Below are 11907 nucleotides of genomic sequence, written 5' to 3' on the forward strand. Positions count from 1 at the left end.
TATGTTTGTTGATTGATTGTTTCTTCTATGAAGTGTCTGTTAAGTTCCTTAGCTCATTTATTGATTGGGTTGTTGTTGTTGTTTTGGTATTAAGTTTTTTGAGTTCTTTAATATATCCTGGATATTAGTGCTCTATCCGAAGTGTCTGTGGTAAAGATTTTTTCCTGTTCTGTAGGCTCTCTCTTCATGTTATTGTTTCCTTTGCTGAGAAGAAGCTTTTTAGTTTGAATCTATCCCATTTAATGATTCTTGATTTTACTTTTTGTGCTTTATTTCCTACTTGTCTTACTTTTATACTGTTTTATTTGTTGGGTTTCTTATTTGTTTTGTCTTATTTTTTCCAAATAAGAAGTCAAAATATACTCACAGCATTTGATGGTTACACCCTTTGATATCTTTAAACTAGAAAAACTCCCTCATCAAGTTTGGATTTTTCATGATGCTAACTTTTTAAGCAAGTATGCCAATTCTCTTGAACTGTATCCTGTGTTCTGGATTTGATGTTGTATGCATGTCTATTATCATATTTATACTACATTGTTTTATTTTATTTATTTATTTATTGGTACTGGGAATTGAACTCTTGCCTGAGCTTCCCGAACCACTGGGATTACAGGTGTGCACCACAATGCCTGGTGTATTACTCTGTATTTTTGAAAACTCAAAGTTGGTCTTAAAGACTTGACTGGAAACAGTTTGTATATTTTGTTTACAACAACCTGACAAGTGATACTGTGTATTTTGTGTAAGGAGGGATATATTGATACACTCACTAGCACTACTAATTTTTATGAATTAAGACAGTATAGACAGATCTTCCCAGTTAATGTATCTTTTTTCTTTTGCTTTAATAATTAGAACTCATTTGTGGTATGATTCTTTGGTGCATATATATACATATATATATATATATATATGTGTGTGTGTGTTTGTGTGTGTGTGTGTGTTTCAAAGTGGTGAGCAATTATATATATATATGCTTATATGTATATATGCATATATATATATATTTATATTTATATCCTTTTCCCAATCTTTCATCAAATGGCATTAGCTCCATTGATGAGTCTCACTTAAGGTAGCAAATTGATAATTTTAAAATTAATCATTCTTCTTACATTTACTAATTCCTCTGTAAATAAGAGCCTTCCCTAGTCAAGGGCGGATGCTTTATGTATTTTTACAGTTCATGTCAGTACAACATGTTTGGTATCAATTATCTAAAATATCATTAGGTTATGCAACTGAGTCATAGATAAACATAACTTAGATTTTGTGTAAATGCTCATTAAAGCATGTTAATGTACATTAAAATTGGCAGTGGAGAATGGATGAAATTTAAAGCAGTGTTTCAAAGTGGTGAGCAAATATAATAAACTTGGTGAAAGAGATTTCAACAAGTCACTGGCACTAATAGCATTTATAGATCTAAAAGAAGTTACTAGTGGTAAGCCACTAAAAGAGCTTGCCATGTGTTTGTATCCTAAAAAGCTAATAACAGAGTCAATGTGGAAAAATATTTAGACTGGACAAGAAAGAAATGAATACAAATAGTTTAGAGTGTCACCTTCTTGCTTTGGTCGTCTTTCAACTGCATATTCCAACATTTAAGGCCTGTGGAGTTTTTTACTCAGTTTCTTGTCTACCTCACTCCTCGTTCCTCCTTCATGTGCTTTGGCTAATGCACCTCCTCAGGTGCACGTGATCATCCCTGACTTTGCATCTTTGCCCATGCTGTTCCCCTCCCTCATGCATTCTCTTCTCTCTTTGCTTGAGTTCTAACCTGTCCACTTTTCTATCCTGGGTTCCAACCCCACTCCCTCTCCCTCCCTGACATCTCCAGACAGCACTTCCTCCCTCTGTGACATCTGTAGTACTTGACTCGGTCTCCTGACTGGTCTTCTGATGTGCTTCTGAATGTCAGCTTCATCACCAAAAATCCTTAAGAACATGACCAAAAATTTCAAAGCTCTTTTCTCATGATATTGCTGAGCTTTTACATTCCCCTTTGAGAATCTTTATGAAAGTTACCAACATATATGAAACTGCTGTCAAACAGGGCTCTCTCCTTTGTTAGCTTTCACTTCTGATATCTATCACCCTAGAAAACCAGGTATTCTTGTGAAAGTTAAGGCTAGAATTTGAGTATTTTCTCACCATCAGCTCTTTGTAAGTCATTCTTTGTAAGGAAGTGGGGAGGAAGGTAGGCATAAACTAACTTGGCCTTTAAATATTACAACAAGAACAAAGTTTATTCTATCTGTGGGTTGAATCTTTATGTTAAATTTGAACACTGTTTTAAATGGAAGTAAAACAATGATATTTGTGCTGCTTAAAGATTTTGATCTCATAAAATAAGATGTTGTTTAAAATCGTTCTAAATACCTTTTCTCTCTGTCTTCTCAGTAGGAACACTTCCTGTACATGCTGTTGGCCAATACTTAATCTTGCCAGACAGTGAGGATTTTTGTTGCCAGGCTGTGATACCATTTGATTTATGTTTTTGCAGAAGCAGGAGGTAAAAAGCTACGGAGCACTGTCCAGAGGAGTACAGAAACAGGTCTGGCGGTGGAGATGAGGAACTGGATGACCCGACAGGCAAGCCGGGAATCCACTGATGGCAGCATGAACAGCTATAGCTCAGAAGGAAAGTGAGTGAGGCCAGTCTCCTCTGTGCTGCCCAGAGACCATCTTCTCTGTCCCACCCTCTGCTTTCACTAAAGCAAACTCACACACTCTGCTGTTCGATTTTAATTTTCATTGGCTGATTTTCTGTGAATAGAATTTTGCTTACCAGCTACTGAGCAATGCAACATATCTGGCTTTTTATACCAAAGGAAATAGGTTCGGGGATAAAGTGTTTTGCTTTAATGACAAGATGCTAAAATGTGGCTCTCACATTGCATGCAAATAAAATATTTTGCCCTGGCTTGAAATAATATATAAAAGTACAAAAATAATAAGCATTCATGCCATGATATATGGACAGTGCTAATTTAAAAAAATCATAGCACTGAATTATTACCAAAAAATATGCACTCCTGATGTATACTTAGTTTGATGCAATAATGACTATATTTCATATAACTTAGCTATATAAAATTAAGTTGTATGACACTAAGTTATGTGAAATATAATAGCCAAAAAAAAATGGCACTGGAAAACTTGATGAGTCTTTTTTTAGTTTCCCTTTGAATTGGCTGTCTCAGAAATATTTTTAAAGCATTTGTAAAGATCGTATAGCCCTGTCACCAACAAATTAACAGTAATTAACAGCTACAGCTCTGTAAATGGGACTGTAAAGGACATTAATAGAGGAAAGTGGATTTACTGACCTCACTGTACCATCACCACAGATGCTTAGATGTTCCATGTTCACAGTTTTGAGGCCATAGGAGCTGCTGGCATAGTCTTACTGATGTCTCCTAGGGGTAATTTGTCTAGCATGATTACATAAATACAAGAGAGATGTATGGCTTACATAAAAATGTATTAATAGAGTTATATGAGATACTTATACTAACAGACTAAAACATTTGTATTAACTGAGGTGAAGAAAAAAGAAATATATTTGATGTCCATCCAAAAAAAAATCTTAAAAATAGAGAATCAAGTGAAAAACAGATGCTTACTGAGCACTAATATTTATAAAGCCCTGCATTATATAAGGGATATAAAATGTTTAAGCTGTGTTCCCTGCTCCTGATGTTTATAGTCTTATTGGAGAAATGGGATGAATACTTGTAAACTCATTCAACACATCTTGCCTTCTGTTCCTCTAGACACTGTGCTGCCAGCTGGGGGCATAAGTCATGTGTGAGAGTGAGTCAGTATCAGTGGTTAAGACCAGGGGCTTTGGCATCATATCAGATGGAGTTCTCATCTGGTGTTTTGGCACTACAGAACCTTGAGCAAGTTATTTAATTTTTCTAAGCTGTATTTTTACCAATTGAGCTTAGCAAGTATATTTTGAGTGCTTAAAATATTATAGGCATTGTTCCAGGAGGTGAGATACAACAGTGAACAAAACACACAAAAACCCCTACCCTCATCAAACTCAGTCTAATAGGGAGACATTAAGAAAAATTGTTAAAATTTATGTACAAGAAAAATGATAAAATGCATAGTAGATTAGGTAATGTAAGTGTTAAGGAGAAAAATAAAGCTAGAATGAGAAACGAGGAAGGGTCAAGGTAGGATTTTAGCAGGGTAGACAAGGAAAAGGACACATTGAGAGGAAGTTAGTGAGTAGGTGGATATTTGAGGGGAGAATCTTCAAGGTTGCAACAATGATGAGGCCGGGACTGGAGCTTGCCTGGCATCAGCAGAGGGGAGGGCAGTGCTGTAAGTGAGGACCAGATTGTAACAGATGAGGGATTAAGGTTGGGGGTGGGGTGAGGTTTAGACAGCTTGTATCATCTTTGTATAGTAAGGACTTTGTTTTTACCCTGACTCAGGTGAGAAATCATTGGAGCATTTTGAGCAGGGCACATTATCTGACTTCAGTTTGAGTACATTGGTCTGACAGCAGGGGCAGCAACAGAGAGCCCATTCAGAAGGCTCCTGCAGAAAACAGAAGAGAGATAATTGTGGCTTGGACCAGAATAGCAGTATCATTGAGTTCAGATTCTAGATTTGTTTTGACAGTGAACAAATAAGATTTATTGATGCATTTGATATGGATAATGAAATAGAGAATATTAGTTTTCTAGAGCTGCCATAACAAGATCAAGATCAAGGTGTCAACGGGTTTGGTTTCTCCTGAGGTCTTTCTTATTAGTTTTCAGCTGGCCACCTTGTATCTTCTCATGGCCTTTTCTCTCATACCCTAGTGTCTATTCCTTTTCTTCTAAGTCATATTGGATTAGGACCTTATCTTTATTACCTCACTTTATCTTATCTCTTTTAAAGACTCAATCTGCAGTCACATTGGTGACTCAATCCCATACAGAGAACAAGAAAAAAAGATGAGTGCATAGCTGAGCAATTGAAAGAATGAAGCTGCCATTTATTAAAATAGGAATCCTCTGCGAGGACTAGCCTTTAGTTTTTCTGTTTGTTTGAAGGGGCTTGGGGGTGTTAGTTTGGACAAATTCAGTCTCAAGTACGTATTAGATATCCCAGAAGATAGGTAATCTAAGCATCTGGGATACAGGTCTGTGTCTTAAGAGAGGTCCACAGTGGAGATGTCAGTGTAGGCAATAGCAGCATAGAAAGCATTTCAAACCATGAGACTGGGGGCTGGGGTTGTGCTTCAGGGGTAGAGTGCTTGCCTAGCACGTGTGAGGCACTGTGTTGGATCCTCAACACCACATAAAAATAAATAAATAAAATAAAGGCATTGTGTCTAACTACAACTAAAAAATATATATAACAATAATGAAATAAAATAAAACCATGAGACTGGATGAAGCCACCAAGGGAATTAAAACATATAGAAAACAGTGAAAGATTTGAGCTCTAGGGTTTGGTAACAGCAGTAGCAAAGGAGATTAAAGTAGAGTGACAGGTGAGAAAGAGGAAAACCAGTAGCCCTAGAGACTCAGGAAGCTAAGTAGAGATGGTGTTTCAAGGAAGGGGAATCAATTGTGTTCAGCTTGCTACTCTGTTAAATTAAAAGAGGCCTGAGTGTTAACAGCTGGAATTACCACTGCAGTGACTTTGATCCAGTTTTCATGGAGTGATGAAAATGAACAACAGATAGAGTCTCAAAAGTGAATGAAAGAAAAGAAAGTGAAGACAGCACATAGTGACAACTTTGTCAAGGAGTTTCAATAAAGAAATGGGGTAATAGCAAAAGAACAAAATGGAGTCAGGGAAGATATTTTCTTTTCTTTTTGTAAAATGGAAAAAACAATATCATGTTGTTTTACATGTTGATAGGAATGACCCGAAAGTGTTTCCTCATCTATAAACGGTGATAAGTAATATAATTCAGCTCAGCCAAGAAGATTAATATGGTAAAATCTGTAGTGGAATACGTGCTTGACGTGTACTGAGCATCTGTGACAGAAATCACAGCCCCAGCCCTCCAAACCAAGGGAGAGAAAGACACAGGAACAGGAACCTGCAATATAGGCAACAAGAGTTTCTGGTGGCACATGTGGGCATCTGGAGAATACAGAGCAAGAGCTATGGAGGTGGAGTAGCGTGTTGGGATATAATAAATATACACCGAAGTGATGTTGCCAAGTATCCCGCCATGTTGAGGGAGCTGGAGGGAGCTAGGACTTTTCTGAGAGCAAGTTGGGGTTGAGGAATTAATTCTGTTTGTTATTTTGCCTTCAGTCTGATTTTCCCTGGTGTCCGCTTGGCCTCCGATAGCCAGTTTAGCGATTTCCTTGATGGCCTTGGTCCTGCTCAGCTAGTGGGACGCCAGACTTTAGCTACTCCTGCAATGGGTAAGAATTTCTGCCTCATGATTCCATTGCTCTTCTTTTAGATTATTGAAAATTGCTTTCTCTCAATTTCATAGAATCTTTGACAGTATTATCAGCAGGAATAAAGTATCTTGTATTTTAACACAAAAAAAAGCTTTCTTTTTTTCTATTATAATTTCTTATGATTTTTAAAGGAAGACATTGATAAAATATTAAATGTTTTTAAATTTAAGAAAATATATGGGAAATGATGAAATGATGTTAAGCCAAGATCTTTGGCAAAGCATTTCTTTCCATGTTTGTACAGTAAGGTGTGTCTATTTCTTTTCCATGCATTATTAGGTGATATTCAGATAGGAATGATGGACAAAAAGGGACAATTGGAGGTGGAAATCATTCGGGCCCGTGGCCTTGTTGTAAAACCAGGTTCCAAGACACTGCCAGGTAAAACCAGAAAAGATTCTTCTATTATTACCCATGATCCATTGTTTCTCAATGCAGAAGCTTTGTTTTTATTGCTAAAAACTTAGTTATTAGTTAATCAAAGATACTGATAGGTGAGTCAATTCTCTGGTTTGGGGCTATTGCAGTCTGTATGTACATTCTGAATGAGTGTTCAATAGGCTGATCTGATGAGATGATACAAGTTGTTAAATAAGTACATATATAACTAGAAACCACTGCAAAATGTAAACCACTACCCTTAAATAATTCATCTTGTCACAACTTGTATATATAAAGTTCGGATTTTTTGCTAGCTGGTGTTCCATGTTATTCTTTAGCTTAAATGGAGCTTCAAAATTCTCCTTCAGTATCCTTAGTGTTCTGGAATTAGAATAAAAATAGGTACAGGCCCCCATAGTAGCATCATCCTATGTATCCTGGATATTCTAAGGTATGACTTCCTGTTGTATATTAAGAAAGAGAGACACTGTTATAACTTTATGTCATATACTTCATACCGAAACGTCATAATTTAAGGTGTTTGAAACCATGGGAAATGGCTCAGTGACTCCACAAACATCATGCAGAGGTCATTCGATCAGAAGTATAAAACAATTGCTGAGGATTTGAAACTTGCATTCCAGCCTCAGCACCTTCACTGACTGATTTGTGTTTTGAATCTCTTAACTTCTCTATCCTTGAAGAAATTTTTAAATATAGTATATATTCCCTATGTACAACCTCATAATGGTGATTAAAATGATGGTGTTTGTAAAGGTCTTAGAGCTTGTCAACTCACTTTGCCATAAAAAATATCTTTTACATAAATGAGCATAATTTTATGAAGTGCTTGTCAGATAAATTTTAAGCCATAGAATTCACAATTAGCTGCCTCTTCCTAACTAATCTGAACACATCATCTCAAACCCCACCCATTCTATACTCTCACACACCTGCAAAAAAATAAATGCCTCTGGGCGAGAAGTGATTTGTGGAGGTAGATGAGTAAAACAAGAATTTTAAGCATCTTTAACTAAATTTAAGTATTGGTAAATTAAAGACTAAGACATCACTCTTGAATATTGATAGGAACTGGAAGCATCTCACCTTATTTAATGCCATGTTTAAATTTACATAGCTAGCTGATACCAAAATAATTTGAAGAAAAAGAAAAAAAAATGCTCAGGCTGTGTCAACATCCCCTAACCTCTCTGAATGCCAGACAGTTATCGTTGTTTATCTAATGATTTTGGCCCAGGGTTGCAAGGCCAGTGGCTTTGGATCACTGCCAGCCTTTTCAGTTCTTGCAGGTGACACCTGTGTCAGGTATGCCACAGCCACAGTTCATGGCTCATCACCTCTATGTTTGCTTTCCCAGCACCCTACGTAAAGGTGTACCTATTAGATAACGGAGTCTGCATAGCCAAGAAGAAAACAAAAGTGGCAAGAAAAACGCTGGAGCCCCTTTACCAGCAGCTGTTATCTTTTGAAGAGAGTCCCCAAGGAAAAGTTTTACAGGTATTTACTAAGTCATTGATCCCTTAAATAAGAAAGCATTTCACAGAGTCAGACCTTTTATCCTATATCTTTTCTGTTCCCTCTTTTATGTTCCACACAGCTCAAATTGTTTGAAAATTTCAAAGCAGTGGCCCATGCCATAAAGCTATGCACGTTGATGTTCCCTTTGAAGTGAATCAGAAGCATGCAAAGCCCAGTCACCATCAGCCAGTCTCCCTGACTGCTTATGACCCTAACCCTCCAGCACAGTTTTCTTAATGGAACTTGTATCCTTGTAGTTAAAGACAACTATCCCATTAATCAAATACAAGGGTTTCATTTAATCTTTGATGTCAGAACATTAACTGAATGCATTTTAGTATTTTAATGTATTTTACAAGGTTTTGTTATGTACTTGATTACTCTGACATTACTTTTTATTTCGCCAACAGATCATTGTCTGGGGAGATTATGGCCGCATGGATCACAAATCCTTTATGGGCGTGGCCCAGATTCTTTTAGATGAACTGGAACTATCCAATATGGTGATTGGATGGTTCAAACTCTTCCCCCCTTCCTCCCTAGTAGATCCAACCTTGGCCCCTCTGACCAGAAGAGCTTCCCAATCATCTCTGGAAAGTTCAACCGGACCTTCTTACTCTCGTTCATAGCAGCTGTAAAACTGTTGTCACAGCAACCAGCGTTACAAAAGGAAAAAAAAAAAAAAAAGAAAAAAATCCACAGGTCGCAAACCCTGGTAACACTGCATGCTTAATGTTGTGTCTTCTGAGCCCGTTTCTAGGGATACAGAGCGATCCTGTGTTCTCAGAGGAAGTTGCACACATTGTGCCCTAAGGAAGGCCCCTCAGGTGAAAGGACAGAGCTATGATGAACTGAGAGGTTTGGAGTTCAGCCACACTGGAGTTGTGGTCCAATCTGAAGCCATGGATTTATCTCAAAGAATCAGTCAGTTTCATGCAACAAAAGCCCTTTTCAATGGCACCTTTATATTTTTATTGTTCCTTTTTCTTCATTTATCTGACCCCAAAGCCCCATTATGCCACAGAAATGGAGCTATACAGCCTCTGAGCCATGTTACAGGTCAAGGAGCAAAGAAGTCCTTAGAAGCATCAGGTGTAAAGCAAGACACCAAAGAAGTGGTCGGGAACAAAGCGTCAGCCCTCCCCTGGACGGAGTCCAGCAGGAAGAGTGGCCAACTCAGTAGCTCCAGCCGCATGTCATTCACTAATGCCAAGATGTGTTGGACTCTGAAAAACAAAGTTCTGTGGCTACTCTGTACTGAATGAAATTAAAGAAACTTTTTTTGCATGGACACAGATTAGCTGATTACTTAAATTATTTTCTTGGGGCTGCAACTTGCAAAAAAAGAAAAATAAATAAAAATCAGCCATTTTCAACAATTTATATTATTTTTAAAAATAAATTTCACTAGTGCATGGTTTTAAAAAGGAGAGAGAATGCAACAGGGTGATACAAGACACACCATGTTTATTCTTTAAACTAATCATAGTCTGTGTTTTGGCAGACATTACAAATGAAAATTCTTTCTAGAAGATGCGTAAAATTCTCTTTATGTGACAAATAAGGATAATATATTCAATTTATTTCCATGTTAAATATACAGATCTTATGAAGTTCAATATGTGCAAATTTTTCACATCTTGCTCTTCTCTGTCTTACTTTTCCTCTTCTCCCTCTTTTAATCTTTTATTTTTGTTCTCCCAACCAGAGTGAACCTTATTCTAAAAAATTACAACTTTTTGATCTGATCCTCTCTTATAACCCATGTTTGATTCAGAGCTATAGATGCTTCTGAATTTATGAATTTCTCAAGGGAAAAATCTATTTAAGAGCTTTCTTTATTTCAAGCATGTTGAAAAGGATTTTGCAACATGACTTGGGAGTACATTAAAGTAAGTCAGCATGTATTTGACAAAGAAGATATTTGAACTTTTGCAATTTATTGTACAGTGCATGGTAATTTTTTTTCACCTTCAAAATTCAGTTTACAGGAAAATCCTAAAATCATGTGGCCATTGTAATGTCTAATAAATTTGTTTTTAGCACCAGCATTATTCATACAGGGGTTAAAGTATTATTTGTAGAAGGTCTTAGGTTTTGTTTGTTTTTTAATTAGTTAAAGCAGTTTCTTTAGCCAATTTCCATTTACTATGTGAATAGAAACACTGCTAAAAATTTGAAGCCCTGAAACACAGGGCTGTTTATTAATTCATTTTTCTGTAGTAAAATTCAATTTTTCACAAATTATATTTCTAAAGAAATATAGTAAACATAAATTTGCAACAATTTTAAAGCTCCAATTTTTAGGTGACTCAAAGAAAGTCAATATGCCTATTAATAGTTCTTTGATGCCATCACCAAAAGTCTTCAGGCAAATTCTTTAAAGTCGAAACCCCTGCCTTTGGTTTTACAGAGAGTTATTACCATTGGGTGGTGCTGCAAGGTCAGATTTCTCTTAAGTTCCCCTATTTTGAGGAAAAGTCACTGGATAATGTATAAACCACCCATACTTTCTGGTTCTTATGTACATTTTGATAGTACATTCTTATAGATTGGTTTTAATTCTTGCAATAACTTTTGAAATCCACATACCTCCCATTTGTTGAAATGAAGGCCATGCACAAAAATTCTTTTCTTTCTCTTCTTTTTTTTTTTAATCCAGTGCTGACCATTACAAACTATCATGCTTGATATGGTGCAAAAGTTAAAATGAGTATCACTAAAAATGCCTTCTCATTATGTGGTGCAATATGAAATACACCGAGACTGTGTCTTGATATTTGGAGATCTATGATGGACCCAGGTAAAGTTGTTAAAAGAATGAATAAAACTTTATTGTAATAATTTAGACACCTGTGTACCAGCAACAATTGGTTTAATAGACCTATAGTGTCTATACTATCCCTTAGATTAAACGTTTACCATTTTCCTGATATTAAGATGCACTCACATAATCTTTTGTGCATATTCCTATAAAAATTATTTCTAATTTTAATAAGAAGGACATGACTGTATGGAATATTTGTACATACGTGTCATTATGCAGTATTTATTTAAAAGTTGGTGGTTTTGTTTTTGTTTTTAATTTCCACATGTCTGCACCTCAACTCGTGGTTTAGTCATGTAAATAGCACTCTGCCAGTGACCATTGCTGCCCTGTACATAGTATGTTTTAAAGTAAAGGGAATTCCAGTTGGGGAAAACAAAAAGGGCAGATTAGTCCTGTAACAAACACCAACTAATGTAAATCAAATTCATTCTGGTGATGGTATTTAACACTTTAAATAAAACATTTTCTTTACAGATGTTGTACAACCGTGCATTCTCTGACCCTCGTCTCTCCACACCTCCCCAAGCCTTCTGCAGCTTGGCCTCAAACCTGCCTCTCATTCAAGACAACAACATTACCTTCCCTCCTGCCCATGACCAAAGTGGGCCAGTTTTAGCAAATAGCTCTCAGAAGAGTATATCTTTTCTTCAAAATCCCAAAGGATCTTGGCTCACATCATTAAAAGTTGCTATTTTTTAGAAAGATTGTTATTGG

The 11907-nt window shown here is 36.5% G+C and overlaps 1 protein-coding gene across 50 annotated transcripts in view; it reads left to right on the plus strand.

The window, feature by feature from the left end:
* The window catches only part of Rims2 (regulating synaptic membrane exocytosis 2), a 546345-nt gene extending 534679 nt beyond the window's left edge, over positions 1-11666 (plus strand). For 49 of the 50 annotated variants that reach the window (XM_048801953.1, XM_048801957.1, XM_048801965.1 and 46 more), the window contains 5 exons: positions 2510-2651; positions 6289-6401; positions 6723-6824; positions 8203-8342; positions 8774-11666. In XM_048801953.1, the coding sequence (XP_048657910.1) occupies positions 2510-2651; positions 6289-6401; positions 6723-6824; positions 8203-8342; positions 8774-8992 (716 nt within the window). In that variant the 3' untranslated portion in view covers positions 8993-11666. Of the gene's footprint in view, positions 1-2509; positions 2652-6288; positions 6402-6722; positions 6825-8202; positions 8343-8442; positions 8583-8773 lie in introns of those variants that run through there. The other variant, XM_048801971.1, reaches the window with a different exon arrangement.
* The last annotated feature ends 241 nt before the right edge of the window (positions 11667-11907 follow it).

The sequence above is a fragment of the Marmota marmota genome, unplaced genomic scaffold, assembly GCF_001458135.2.
Source record: "Marmota marmota marmota unplaced genomic scaffold, marMar, whole genome shotgun sequence".
In the NCBI taxonomy this organism is placed as follows: Eukaryota; Metazoa; Chordata; class Mammalia; order Rodentia; family Sciuridae; genus Marmota; species Marmota marmota.